Raw genomic sequence first — 14610 nt, 5'->3', positions numbered from 1 at the left:
TAGGGATTTGCTTTTGTTTAACTTTATTTCCTGTTTGCTTTGCTAAACTCAAATTCCTTCAGGATTTTCCCAATGAGAACAATGTTCTTACATCTGGAATATACAGAGGATCATTTCTAGGAAGGGCGGTGCAGAGGTTTCAAACACCTGCATTAGGCTCCTTTAGCAGGAAATGCACCCATGCCTAAATATTAAGCATTAAAATAACCACATTCTTAACTGTTTTTCATTTTCCTAAAATGGGAGACAAAAACTTGCTGTATCACTTCCCTCCCAACTTCTGATTTAACAATCTTGACTCCTAATATGGTTCAATATAAAGAGAAATGTTAGGTCAGATTTAAATCATTAGACTGTTCCACCTCTTAATTTGTTTGCTAACATGTATGAGTATCTTGTAGATGTTTGAGTCTATTTTATCACATTAGACAATGAAGTAAATGCAAGAAGCTCCATTTTAATATTTTTCCTCATAACTGTTCCTGAATGAGCCTGCTACTCTAACCTACATAACCTGTACATTTTTCTAGAGTGTGTTATGAAGAATTAAGTTCTCTCAACCCTAGGAGACACTTGGTCTAGGCACTATTCTCTTCATAACCAAACAACTCTAGCTTGTTCTGATATCTACAGTCATTTTATCAATTATTCACTAGGGATCACCTGTATATAGAGTCAACAATGCTCATTCTCAGTAACATCAGTTAATGATATGTGTTTCTTGTGAAAACTATTTGCCGTTGTGCTGTATGGTAAGTTGGAACACTTCCAGTTCTACTGCACTTCTTGTGGGCCTTTTATAAAAGCAGAATAATGAGCAGACAAGTGCCAAATCATATCTGTGGTCTCTGTGTCATGTTTTACCGTGACATGCATTTCCTTGGTTAATCAAGGGACTTTGTCAAGCTTAATTTATATTCAACAAAGGGAAACAGGACAGTAGATAACTGACAGCTTTGAACTCAAAGTTCCCCCAAAGCGGAGAGATAAAGAGCCAAAGACCAAACAGACTAAGAAAGAAGGGAAAAGAAAGAGATGAAGAAAAGCAGAGGGAGATGTGTGTTTTAGTAATCACAGTGAGGCCAGGCATTGAGGTACACACCTTTAATTGAAGAAATTGTGAGTTGAGTCTAGCCTGGTCTGCATAGTGAACTCCAGTCCAACCACAGCTGAATAGTGAGACGCTATTTTTCAGACAAAGCAGAGTAGCAGGAAGTGCTGGTAAAGGTAATATGGCTTAGCCTAAGGTATAAGAGTCAGTAATTAGAGAACCACGAGGTTGACTGGAATCTACACAACAGTTGAATTTTGTTTGTTTTTTGTTTTTCCAGGCAGGGTTTCTCTATGTAGCCGTGGCTGTCCTGGAACTCACTCTGTGGACCAGGTTAGCTTCAAACTCAGAGATCTCCTGCCTCTGCCTCCTTAGTGCTGAAATTAAAGGCTTGTGCTACCACCACTGGATAACAGTTGAACTGTAACGATCTGGGGCTACAACACTTCTCAATGATCCGGGCAAGGGCCTGAGAATTTAAATGAAGACAAAAGACAATGTCTCACTCTTGCAAGGAGAATGGTGTTTATTGTTACAAGAGTGGAGCATTAAATACCAGTAAGCTACCAAGGTCAGAAACTCACATTCCCGCCGGGCAGAGGTGGAGCACGCCTTTAATCCCAGCACTCGGGAGGCAAAGGCAAGCAGATCTCTGTGAGTTTGAGGCCGGGCTGGACCGACAGCTTCTAAAACAATACAGAGAAACCGTGTCTCGTAAAACCAAAAAAACAAAAAAAACAAAAAAAGAAAAAAAACTTAAAAGAAACTCACATTCCCAGGGTCATCTGGCAAAGGATGGGCAGATAACAGGAACTTGAATTTAGACAATAAGAATGGGCAGAAAACAGGAACTTGCATACAGGTCTAATTGGAAGGAGGGGAGCAGCATATGCTCCCTCCTAGTCACAAGCTGATCAGCAGTCCCTATGGGGGGAGGGTCCAACATTGACTATTAAACAAGAGATAGTTTGGGATTACCAATGACTCAATGAAAAGAAGACAGTCATGGGAGGGATTAGAAAATCCCATCAAGAAGCACTTAAGACAGTCCAAGAGCCCTCACTGCACCCTTTGCATATCACCTCAGTGGGAGTTTGTATTATAGACCTATACACCTAGATTTTTATGCCTAGAATAACCTACATTCCAATTGACCCAAGACAGGCCGAGTACTTAGGTTGTCCCAGTGGTCTAACTGATTGTACTTTCTAGTGCTCTCAAAAGTGCACTGAGGGCTGGGGACAGAGCTCAGCTGACAGAGCACTTGACTTGCAGGATTGAAGCTTGGGGATTGAAAATGAAAGAGGAATCCTCAGAACAGAAAAGCAAAAGTATATACTCATTATCCTTTGCAAATTTAGGTCAAACATGTGGCTGTCTTAGGTTCATACATTTTTTGTGGAATGAGTTATGGATTTTTTTTTAAAAGTCACCCACTAAGTATCAACTTATGTATCAGACACTGAGCTCAAAACTGGGATACAGCCAGGCACTCAGGAAGCAGAATCAGGCAGATCTCTGTGAGTTTGAGGCCAGCCTAGTCTACAAAGTGAGTTCTAGGACAGGTTCCAAAGCTACACAGAGAAACCCTATCTCTAAAAACAAAAAACAAAACAAAAAACTCCATGGCCAACTAGACAGGATTTAGGATCACCTGAAAGACACATTCCTGGGGATGTGTGTGAGGATATCAGCTACAGAGGTTTAAAGAGAGAAGAACTGATTGTGGACCAAACCATCCCGAGGCCTGGGGTCCTGGACTGAAGAAAAGAAAAGATAAATGAGATGATTGGCCCAGTTCATCTTTCTGCTTCCTGACTCAGATGTAATATGAACAGCTTTCTCAAGCTCCAGCCACCACAGCTAGAGAGCCTTTCACCATCACACTCTCCCCAACAAGACATACTAAACCATCTAAATCTGTGATCCTAAATAAAGCCTTCCTTCTTTAAGTTACTTTTGCCTGTTATGTCTCAGCAGTGAGTAACTGAAAAACTCAGCAAGTTTTTGATAGAGCCGTCTTGTTGAGCTAAAGAGAGAAATTATGTAATGACATGATTTCATTTCAAATGAGGAAGGGGTGATAACTCCCCGTGTCAATAATCTGTGCATGACCATGTAAGTAGATTTTTGTACATAAATTGAAAAGCTGATCACAAAGCTAGGATATCTTTTTTCCTTTCTTTTGAATGAAGATTTCCAGGAACTATGTTTAACAGTATGGGCTGCTTTGATGAGGAACTGTGGGCTGAAGACAGATTACTTCAGTCTAATACTTGGAACTTTAGGTGGATACTTTTCTTCCTTTCTCAATTACGGCTTCCGTCATTCCACTGCTAACCCCAAAGGCTAAAGATTTTATTTCATCAGGAAAGATGACTAATTTCCTGGTGCTCGCATAGGCAAGCTAACAACATGACAAGGGAGAGTAGCAAATAATGGCACGGTTAGGGCATCACTAGAACAGAAGGGAGAGAGTCATCTTAGAGATAATAGTGTCTACCTGAGAGTGGATATTCATCAGGCTGATAAAGAGTAGGCATGGGGATATTGAGAAACTGGCTGGCAGAAGAAGTCCTGAACCCTGAAGCATGTTAACTCTTTAGTTCTTTGGGTGTTTAATGAGCATCTGCTACCAGAGAAGCATTTTTCTAGGTGCTTGGGTAGAAGAGGGAAGTTTGCATTTGTGATAGGCTCCAAGGTGATCCAGTGGTCCAGGATTGTGGGTAGCCCCCTAGGTAGCCAAGCTCCAAGTCACTGGGTAACAGGATCTCAGTCTGGTATAAAGCTGGCTCATTGATTAACAACAGCCTTCCAACTCATACCTGTAATCACAGTGCTTGGAGAATAGAGACAAGAGGATCCAAATTCAAGTTTATCCTCAGCTATACAATGAGTTTGAGGTTACTCTGAGATAGATAGCATTGATAGTTTGAATATAATTGGCCCCCATAATCTCATAGGGAGTGGCACTATTAGGAGGTGTGGTTTTGTTGCAGTGGATAGGTCTTGTTGGAGGAAGTGTGCCACTGTGAGGTCTAACTTTGAGGTTTCCTATGCTTAGTACTAACCAGTGTCTCAGTAGACTTTCTGTTGCCTCCAAGGTGTAGATGTTAGTGTTTAGGCATTTGTACTGGCCTGCCCTTGGGGTCCTGACAGGATATGTCCTCAGCTGTAGTCACTAAGAGCACCTTCTGTCTACATTCACTACATTCCCTCTTAAAAGGTAGGCCTTGTCCACCTCTCATCTCTCTCTGTGTCTCTGTCTCTGTCTCTGTCTCTCTCTCCATCCTTCTCTCTTTCTCTCTCTTTTTTGCCACTCTTGTCACCAGGGACCAGTCTCTTCCCCCTCTGTGTCCCCTTCTTTGTTCTCTCTTCTCCCTAGGGCTCTTGCACAGGCATTCATGGGGTTTTGGCCAAGTTAATGGCACCAGGAATGAGTTTTGTCTTGTGGAATAGGCGTTAAATCCACTCAGAAAGTGGTTGGTTACTCCTATAACATTTGTGTCAATAAGACATATCTTACCAAGACAGTTATTATTGTAGTTTACAGAGCTCATGCTGGATAAGACTATTATTACATTTCTTTCCCAGTGGTGTGAATAGAACCTTACAACGATATGAAAGCTAGCCAGATGGGAAGAAGTTGGTACCAGCTTGATTTCTCCATGTCTTCCTATGACTTAAGTACATGTTGTCTTCAGTAATGGGGTCTTACCTTCAAGTTCTGAAGGACAACCTAGAACAATTACAATAGCCTATAATACTTAGGGAGGGAGGTCTATGAGACCATATGGATCAAGAAACAGAAAAGTGATAACCTATACTTAGTATTGGGCTTTCTATTTTATAATATGAGTTCTAGTAGGTCTTAATAATAAAAGCCCAGAGTCAGGTATAGGATAAAATGATAAAAGATCAGAGAGACAAAAGAGCAAAACCACAGCCACATTATCTACTCAGCTTCCAACTGAAAAGAGACTGACCTCCTGTCTCCTCCCACCTTATTACTTCCTCTCTTCACTCGGTCAGATCACTTCCTGTCTTTCTATACAGATTCCCAGACCTCTATGGTTAACTACTGCCCTCTGATCTTCAGGCAAGCTTTATTTGTTAGAGTATAAACAAGATGTCACTACATTATTTGATAGCCTATTGTGTCTGAAAGATATCCCCTTCTTACAGGGAAACAAAATTTAAATTCCTTTTTATACATTTTAGGAATCTTCTACAGTAGTAGGTTTCTACATGGCATTTTCAAAGGTCTTTGTGACATTAGTTTTCCTTTTACACGCTCTCTTCTCTACCCTGATCTCCCATGTCCCACCTCACTCGACCCTCCCTGTTCCAGTTCCCCCATTTCCCCCTTCATACAACCTGTATCCTATCCCCCTTTCTTTTAAGTACCCCACCCACAGCATCTTAGTCATTTCCTGCCTTATGGTTTCAGGCTACCTCATTCAGAGTGATTATTTCATCTCAATCCATTTACTTGCATTATTTCATTTTTCTTTACAGATTAATAATAGTTCATTGTGTATATATACCATATTCTAACTTCCTACTTGCCAGTTGATGGGCATTGAGGACATTTTCAATTCCTGGCAACTATGAATAGAGCAGAAATGATCATAGACAGACAATTATCTCTGTAGTGTGAATATGGAGTCCTTTGGGAATGTGCCAGAGGTAGTATAGATGGATCAAAAGGTAGAAATATTTATAAGTTTTTGAGGAAACTCTACACTGACTCCTATAGTGACTTCACCAGTTTGCACTCCCACCAACAATGAATGTTTCCCTTTTTCCATACCCATGCCAGAATTTGTTGTCATTTTTAAAAAATCTAAACTGCTATGAAAGGGGTAAGATGAAATCTCATTAGTTTTTTTAATGTTTTATTTTATTTTATTATGTATACAGTTTTTTATCTGCATATGTGCTTGCATACCAGGAGAAGGCATAAGATCTCATTATAGATGGTTATGAGCCATCATGTGGTTGCTGGGAATTGAACTCAGGACCTCTGGAAGAACCTGCAGTGCTCTTAACCCAATTTTAATTTGGGTTGTCTGTTTTCTTGGCAGTAGTTTGATTTCTTTGTGTATTCTAGACACCAGCCCTCTATCAGATATATATATATATTTTTTCCTGTTCTGTAAGTGCATTTTTCCTTTGCTGTACAGATGCATTTTTTGTTTTATGAAGTCCCATTTGCTAATTATTGGTCTTAATGCCCATGCTATTAGGGTCATATTCAGAAAGTCCTTTCCTGTACAATTAAGTTGAAATATATCCATCCTCTCTATCATATTCCGGGCATCACACTTTATGTTGAGGTCCTTGGTCTATTTTGAGTTGACTTTGTGCAAAGTGAGAGATAAGGATCTAATTTAATTCTTCTTGAGTAGCTATTCAATTTGACTTGCACTATTTGTTAAAAATTCTGCCTTTAAGGCCAGGTGGTGGTGGCACACACCTTTAATCCCAGCATTCCAGAGACACAGGTAGGCAGATCTCTATGAGTTGAGAGCAGTCTGGTTTACAAGAGCTAGTTACAGGACAGCCTCCAAAGTCACAGAGAAACCCTGTCTCAACCCCCGCCCCCTCCCCCTGCAAATGCTGCCTTTGGTAGGTATCTGGGGAATAGCTTCTCATCCATTAACCAATGTGTCTGTTTTTATGATATCACCATGATTTTTTTATAACTATAGACCCATAGCATGATTTGAAATGTAGGATAGTGGTACCACTAACGCTTTTAGTGTGTTAAGGTTGTTTTCCATGTCCTGGGTCTTTTTGTGTTTCCATAATAATTTTAAGATTTTTTTCAATCTCTGGGAAGAATTGCATTGAAATTTTGGTTAATATGCATTGAATCTTTAGATTGCTCTTGGTAGTATGACCATTTTTCACACTATTAATCCTACCACTTCATGAGCATAGGGAAGTCTTTCCATTTTCTGCAGTTTCTCTCTTCAATGTCTTAAAGTTTTCATTGCATGGGTCTTTTGCTTCCTTGGTTAGATTTGTCCCAAGGTATTTTTGAGACTATTGTGAATGGAACTTCTTAAAAGCTTAAAGGGTGGGAAGAAATGGACCTAATCTGAAGGGAGGGGTGGAAGATCCTGGAGGAGTCAGGAGGTCTATAGTGTATGGCAGAGGATTCTTACCAGCGACTCAGGAAATGAGATCACAGAGGAGTTGGATTGGCTATGGGATGGGAAGGAGCAGAGCCTAGCATAGGCAGGGAGGGATGTACCAGACAAGGGGCAAGAGGGTGGGCCAAGAGCATGGAGTAGCAGGCCTAACTGGAAATTCAGGAAAAGATCAGAAGACCTTTGGGGTAGGAAGGAGGGAACCAAGCAGATGGTGCAGGGGAAGGGTAGTCCTGTAGGAGCAGGGAAGCTTTGGGGTAATAGAAAAGTATATCTATGTGGTGCTATGGGGGAAAGAGATCCCAGAAGAGACAGGTGAATCTGTGAGAAGGAGAAACAGGCCTACATGTCGGACGGAACACACAAGATGAGATCAGGCAATTCTTTGGGTTTGGAAGAAGTAGACCTGGTCGGTGGCTCAGGGGTTGGGAGTAGGGAGCCTAGAGGATCTGGGTGGGCCCAGCAGAAGGAAGGAGCTGACCTAGCTGGAGGAAGGAGAGAAGGAAGTGCCAGAGGTGAGCCTGTGGAGACAGAAGGAGCACCAGCAAGTAGCAGGCTTTTTAAGTCTTGGCATTATTTTTCAAACAGTATAACTCAGTTTAGTATTTCTATCTATCTGTATGTCTGTCTGTCTATTTATTTTTGTGCCATGGCACTGTGTGGATACTGAAAGACTATTTACAGTAGTCAGTTCTTCCTTTATATCATTGGATGATGGGGATTGTAGTCAGTCAGGCATGGCGACAATAAAATAAAGGCATAGATAGTGCCCTAACCTCCTGAGCCATTTTATCAACCCTAGTACCTTGCATTCAGACAAACAAACAAAAAACATTTTCACCCTTTTACAAAGCTACATATACCCTGAATTCAAAGTCAAGACTACCCTTTCTATAAGGCACATAATAAACTTTGGGCATGAACACTTCAGTTCTCTTACTTCCCTTGCAGATCAATTTTTAAAGTATGCTGTTTCCTATAAGGGGATGACTGTGATATATCAGACTGGGATTAAAACCCAGGCCCATTTAAACTATCAGACTAAAGGGCTGGAATGACTACAAAAGTTTCAGGGAAAGTTAGAGAAACCTTATAGACTGGCTATTATTTGTTGGCATCTTTACTTAAGGTGTTGTAACTTTTTCTTGATGCTTAGTTACTAAGAGAATCTCAGAGGCAGTAGCAACAAACAGGTGATGGGGCATGATCGACAGAACACAGAAAGAGAGGCCAGACACTCAGTCCTTATTCAGGCTTTTGTCCTTGTAACTGTGTACACTCATAAAATGACAAAGATTTGTCTAATGACTTTTTGTCCTTTGTGATTGTGTACACTCATAAAATGGCAAAGATTTGCTTAATGACTTTTTGTTCTTTGTGACTGTGTACACTCTCATAAAGTGACAAAGATTTGTCTAATGATTTTTTTGTCCTTTGTAACTGTGTACCCTCTCATAAAATGACAAAGATTTGTCTAATGAAATTTTTGTTCTTTGTAACTGTGTACACTCTCATAAAATGACAAAGATTTGTCTAATGACTTTTTTGGTCAACTGTTGGATTCTTTTTACCCATTTACCTTAAAATTACTGGGATTTTATATACATCTAGGATTTTATCTTTAAAGATATAATTTGTAATTCATGTTTCCTTTTGTTTCTTTATTTGACTAAAAAAAGTTTGAATACTGTTACTGCCAATATTTAGTCAATTGCTTCCTTTGTTTATTTCTCTCTAATCAAGAATTGCCCCATTCACCTCAATGCCAATCTTGAAACCCATATCACAAGATAATAGTTTTCCTAATGTCATTTGCATCCCACCTCTTTCCTAATTAAAATGTCCAACAGCTTCCCATTTTCACAGACTATAACTTCCAAAGTGAGTATACAGGACATTTCATTACAATTCAGGAAGAAAATACCAAACCATACACGTGTATTAGCTTTTTAAAATCTAAAACATACAAAATAAATGCTTAATTTGTCTCCCATGGTATAAGATGCACCATAAGTTTAGTTCAATCTCATAATACTCCACCAATAAGATTTTTTTTATTTCTTTACTTATAAAGCCCCAAGACCGTAAGGACACAGCTATAGAGAAGAGGGCTCCTGATGTCTTTACGAGGAAGTTATAAAGTTAGGGATATAATGAAAGACCCTCTGAAGGACATTTTAGGCAGAACTTAATACTCGTATTGTGGTTCCTCCCAAGCAGCTCTTTCCTAGGAGACTGTTGGAGAAATAGCAAACTCCTGAGGAAAAAGTCAGGGTTCTAGCACGCCACTACTTTACCCAAAAGTTTCCCATGGCTATTTGCTACCTCGAATATTTCGTCCTCATTTAAAATTATTCCTAACTTAGGCCAAACTACCATTCTCACCCTGTTTTAAGAATACTTACAGAGATTCTGTCTCAAAACAAAAACAAATAAATTAAAAGGAATACTGCTGCTACAGCTGTCTCCCCTCCCTTACATCATATAGCTCTCCATTCTATGGAACTTGTCATCAAAAACCAGCATACTTATAAAGAAATTAAGCAGCTCCTCCCTCTTCGGCGCCGTCGCCGCCGCTGCCCCTCTCCCGGCCGGTGGCTGCCGCTGCCGCTGCCGCTGCCTCTAGGGGCCGCGAGCCGAGCGGAGGCCGCCGCGGAGCACGAGCCCCGTCGTCCCGCCGGCCGCCGCAGGCCCCCGGCCGGCTCGGCCGGCGCCCCCCCAGCCCGAGCGTCCGTCCTCCCGCCCCCGCGGGCCCGGCCTGGCGCGGACGCCCGCCGCCGTCGCCGCCGCCGCGCTCCTCCTCCTGTTCAGGCGGCCCGCGGCCCGCCACCTACCGCGCCTGCCACCCGGCGCCCCGTGCCGCGCCGCCGCCCTCGGCGCCCCGCGGCGCCCCCCGGTCCCGCCCGCCATGCCCGGCCCGGCCGCGGGCAGTCGGGCCCGGGTCTACGCCGAGGTGAACAGCCTGAGGAGCCGCGAGTACTGGGACTACGAAGCCCACGTCCCGAGCTGGGGTAATCAAGATGATTACCAACTGGTTCGAAAACTTGGTCGGGGCAAGTATAGTGAAGTATTTGAGGCCATTAACATCACCAACAATGAGAGGGTGGTTGTAAAAATTCTGAAGCCAGTGAAGAAAAAGAAGATAAAACGCGAGGTTAAGATTCTGGAGAACCTTCGTGGTGGAACAAATATCATAAAGCTGATTGACACTGTAAAGGACCCTGTGTCAAAGACACCAGCTTTGGTATTTGAATATATCACTAATACAGATTTTAAGCAACTCTACCAGATCCTGACTGACTTTGATATCCGGTTTTATATGTATGAACTACTTAAAGCTCTGGATTACTGCCACAGCAAGGGAATCATGCACAGGGATGTGAAACCTCACAATGTCATGATAGATCACCAACAAAAAAAGCTCCGACTGATTGATTGGGGTCTGGCGGAGTTCTATCATCCTGCTCAGGAGTACAATGTTCGAGTGGCCTCGAGGTACTTCAAGGGACCAGAGCTCCTTGTGGACTATCAGATGTATGACTACAGCTTGGACATGTGGAGCTTGGGCTGCATGTTAGCGAGCATGATTTTCCGAAAGGAGCCATTCTTCCATGGGCAGGACAACTATGACCAACTTGTTCGAATTGCCAAGGTTCTGGGGACAGATGAGCTGTACGGATATCTGAAGAAGTACCACATAGACCTAGATCCACACTTCAATGATATCTTGGGACAACATTCACGGAAGCGCTGGGAAAACTTTATCCATAGTGAAAACAGACACCTTGTCAGTCCTGAGGCCCTAGATCTTCTTGACAAGCTCCTGCGGTACGACCATCAACAGAGACTGACTGCCAAAGAGGCCATGGAGCATCCGTACTTCTACCCTGTGGTGAAGGAGCAGTCCCAGACTTGCACAGAGAACACCGTGCTTTCCAGTGGCCTCACCGCAGCACGATGAAGCCTGGGGAATCGACGGTAATGCGGCACTGATGCTTGCCAATAAAACCAACCAAACAAACAAAAACTTGAAGGAAACTACAGTGTGATAAACAGAAATTCTAATCATTCCTTCTAAAGGCAAAGAAGAGTAAAGACCTAAAGCCTGTCAAAAGCAAGAAACTCCCCAGTACTAGTCTGCAGGGAGCTGCGCTGTACAGTGTGGCAGTGCACATAGTTGAGGATCTGAGGGGACTCTCCCTTTGGAATGCATGGGAGATGAGAAGCTCGGAGTTGTTGTACACGTACCTGCGTTTAACAGGATACCACTGTTGAATTAATCCGTTCGGTCAACAAGCTCTGAATATCTGACTTCCTATCTATTCCATTGTGGTGTCTGGTTTTCTTCTGTGAGGATTCAGGCTCAAGTTTTAGCAAAGTCTGCAGTCTATTCTGACACACCAGCCTCATTTACAAAAAAAAGAAAAGAAAAGAAAAAAAGATTAAAGCAGTGACAGTATTTTTTTAAGCTCTTTTACAAATTCATGTGTTATGTATTTTTTTATGACATGAGCTCTCCAGGAAATGTACCTCATTCCTGCAGTTTTCTTCTAAGTATATTCATTTGGAAGCAAACTGCAGTCGCTCTCACCACGTCCTCTTTAGTGTCAGAAGATGGCACTGTAAATCTTGAGATGCCATGAACAGGTCCCAGGTTCATTAGAAGTTTCATGCTGTGTGCATAACGTGGGGCTCACCTTTATTGATTTGCCTAACTATTGAATCTTGTTGCTTTTTTTTTTTTTGCACCACTCCCCCTACCCCCTATAAGGAAAATTTCACCATTTCTCAGCACATCTTTGTGTGGGCACCTACTTTAATGTACCACTCTAAAACAAAGACTATTTTTGTTCACAACCATAGCTGCAGCTGGAATGTTAGTCTTCCGGCAGGTCAAAGATGGAGGGTAGTGTTCTATTAGGATGTGTTCAGGAACAATCTCACATATGCAAAAGGCATACCTACCATCGTCCCTCTTTTTTGCCCCGTGAAAAACAGATCTGGCTACAATCAGGGTGATTGCATTTATAGCTCTGATAGGTCATACATGAGTGTAATGGCAAAGAAGTCTCTGACATGCAGGCGCTACCTTGTGGGCAAGGCTATCCTATGACTCCTGCAACTGGCTGGAGAGAGACGGCCAAGGCCTGGGAGAGGAAGTGGGGCTCCTGGAGCAAGTGTCACAGCTGTCTAGATCCTCTGTGCTAACCTTCATGTTAGCACAGGGCTAGATTTTGTTTGGGGTTTTTTGTTTTTGTTTTGTAGAGCTGATTTCATTTGGGGGACTGGTCACTGACATGGTTTGCCAGCTAGTCCCCTCTCCTTGGCTGCAGAGCCATGCCTCAGCTCTGGGGACCTAACATGCTTGGGGTATCTACAACATCACACTTAGGATTTCTTCATTAACTATTTAATAATGCCATACATTTTTATAAGGTTAGATTGTTTGTTTGAAACATCTGTTTACATTCCAAATTCCAATAAACTTGTATTGGTATTGAAAAAAAAAGAAATTAAGCAGTTTTAATAACCTTGATTTCTTGGCAGATAACTCATGGAAAAAGGATACCCAAGAAGCTAGAAGAATTATGTAGTACAGTCAGATTGGAAATAAAACTGTGTCCCACATAGGAAGTACTTTTATCCTAATGAAGGTTTGATAAAAGCCTGTTATCAATTACTAGGTAGCAAACTGTAGTTTACTTCTGAACTACAAAGGAATCTGGGAGTTAATAAATGTGTGGAAGAAATGAGAAAGAAGGCTGATAAATGAAAGGAGAGATTGATAGTATCAAATATTATCAGGTAAGCAAGGCAAATACCACTGGATCTAGCAAAGTGGAGTGATGGGGGATGGCCTTCTGTATGCTGTGAATATATGTTTCTCTTATTGGTTGATGAATAAAGCTGTTTTGGTCAATGGACAGGCAAAATTTATCTAGGCAGGAATTCTGAACAAAGAGTCAGGGAAAGAAAAACAAAGAACATATGCCATGTAGTGGCTGTGGGGTCAAGATGTCAGGGCATCACCACCAGTAAGCCAAGGCCATGTGGAGATACATAGATTAATAGAAATAGGTTAATAATTAAGAGAGAGCTAGCCAATAAGAAGCTTAAGGCATTGGCTAGACAATTGTAACTGATATTAAGTCTCAGAGTGGTTATTTCACTAAGCAACTGCAGGGCTGGGTGGGCAGAGGGAAACTGGTCTTGTGTGACCGAGATAGATGGAAAAAAAAATCTCCTTCTACAGTGGAGGTCAATGGTGATGTTGACACAAAACGTTTTGGTGGAGTGATCAAAATGGATCAAATAAAGGGATTATGTTGAAAAGAATCTGGGGGTGGGCAGCCGAGCAGTAGGAAACACAGGTAACTTACTAGTTTGAATGATTTTTTTCCTAAAAATGAGTAGAGAAGCATGTCTAGAAGAAATGAAATGGAGAAGCATGCCCAAAAATGTAAAAGAAAATAAAACACAGGATGTTGTCTGCTGGTGGACAACCCTCCCGAAAGGAAAGAGAGAGGTAAACTGCTGGAGTCATGATCTGAAACAGCCAAGAGTTGATTATTGTATCCAAAACTTAAGTGTGAGAGCTGGCTTCACAGAGGCACAGATACGGTATATCCATGGCAACAACAGGAATCTCAAAGTACTGGAACAGGGGTGTTTCCAAAAGGCCAGGTTGGTGGGGAGGAGTATAGAAGCTCTGTTTCGATGCATTTGTTTTCCTAGAGATACAGGAAGCAGGGTTTTCACTTAAGAATGAGGACAGTGGAGAGAATCGTGAGCATCAGAGGAGACAGGGATGGTATGGAGCAGTATCCTTAAAACGTAGGCAAATAAATGGACCTTGGGAAATGCATGCTGATTAGCAGGCATCATTGAGAGGAGTCTTTACACTTGTAATTATGAATTTGAAAGGAAACCAGTGAGCAAGGATCTGTTGGTCTTTCTTTTCTTGCAATTGTGACCAATTGTAAGGGAGACAACCCAGAGGAGGAGAGTCCAGTGGGATTTAAAAAGGGTAACAATGGGCAGTATTTTTACTCCTGGATATTGTTGGCTCCTCAGTGCAAGGAGAGAATGCTGAAGCCATCAGGCCCTTGGAGCTGACACTTGGGATCCTCACATTGTGTGTATTGCTCAAGACAAAAAACAAAAACAAATGTATGGAGCTTCTAATAAAGTTTAAATGTGATCTAGTCACGACAGCCCCTCATAAGGAACCCTTCTTTATTCACATTTCCACTCATTAGTGCTTCCTATCCTTTTGCTGTTTTCTGAGATGCATCAAGACAAAAAGTAGTTTGGCTCCTGCTGGAGGGAATTTTTTTAAATGTCACTATTCAATGTTTTGTGCTTTCCTGTATGGGAGAATTGTTGTTTCCTCAGTTTTGA

General features: G+C 41.9%; 1 protein-coding gene across 2 annotated transcripts; it reads left to right on the top strand.

Moving 5' to 3' along the window:
• Nucleotides 1–10086: 10086 nt before the first annotated feature.
• Nucleotides 10087–11531, top strand: LOC121136945 (casein kinase II subunit alpha'-like). Of its 2 annotated transcripts, XM_040738527.1 has the most exons (2): nucleotides 10087–10434; nucleotides 10486–11531. In XM_040738527.1, the coding sequence occupies exons 1-2, from the start codon at nucleotides 10118–10120 to the stop codon at nucleotides 11168–11170; spliced, it is 1002 nt and encodes a 333-aa protein (XP_040594461.1). In that variant the 5' UTR covers nucleotides 10087–10117; the 3' UTR covers nucleotides 11171–11531. The 2 variants fall into 2 exon arrangements, with proteins under 2 accessions (XP_040594461.1, XP_040594460.1); XM_040738526.1 differs by having other exon boundaries at nucleotides 10087–11531.
• Nucleotides 11532–14610: the final 3079 nt, after the last annotated feature.

Source organism: Mesocricetus auratus, unplaced genomic scaffold (assembly GCF_017639785.1).
Source record: "Mesocricetus auratus isolate SY011 unplaced genomic scaffold, BCM_Maur_2.0 Super-Scaffold_100676, whole genome shotgun sequence".
Lineage (NCBI taxonomy): Eukaryota > Metazoa > Chordata > Mammalia > Rodentia > Cricetidae > Mesocricetus > Mesocricetus auratus.
Note: the sequence above shows the minus strand (reverse complement) of the source record. Positions and strands in the feature narration are given on the sequence as shown.

Coding starts and splice junctions, on each gene's coding strand:
- LOC121136945 (XM_040738526.1), top strand. CDS start 10,118: ATGCCCGGCCCGGCCGCGGGCAGTCGGGCCCGGGTCTACGCCGAGGTG.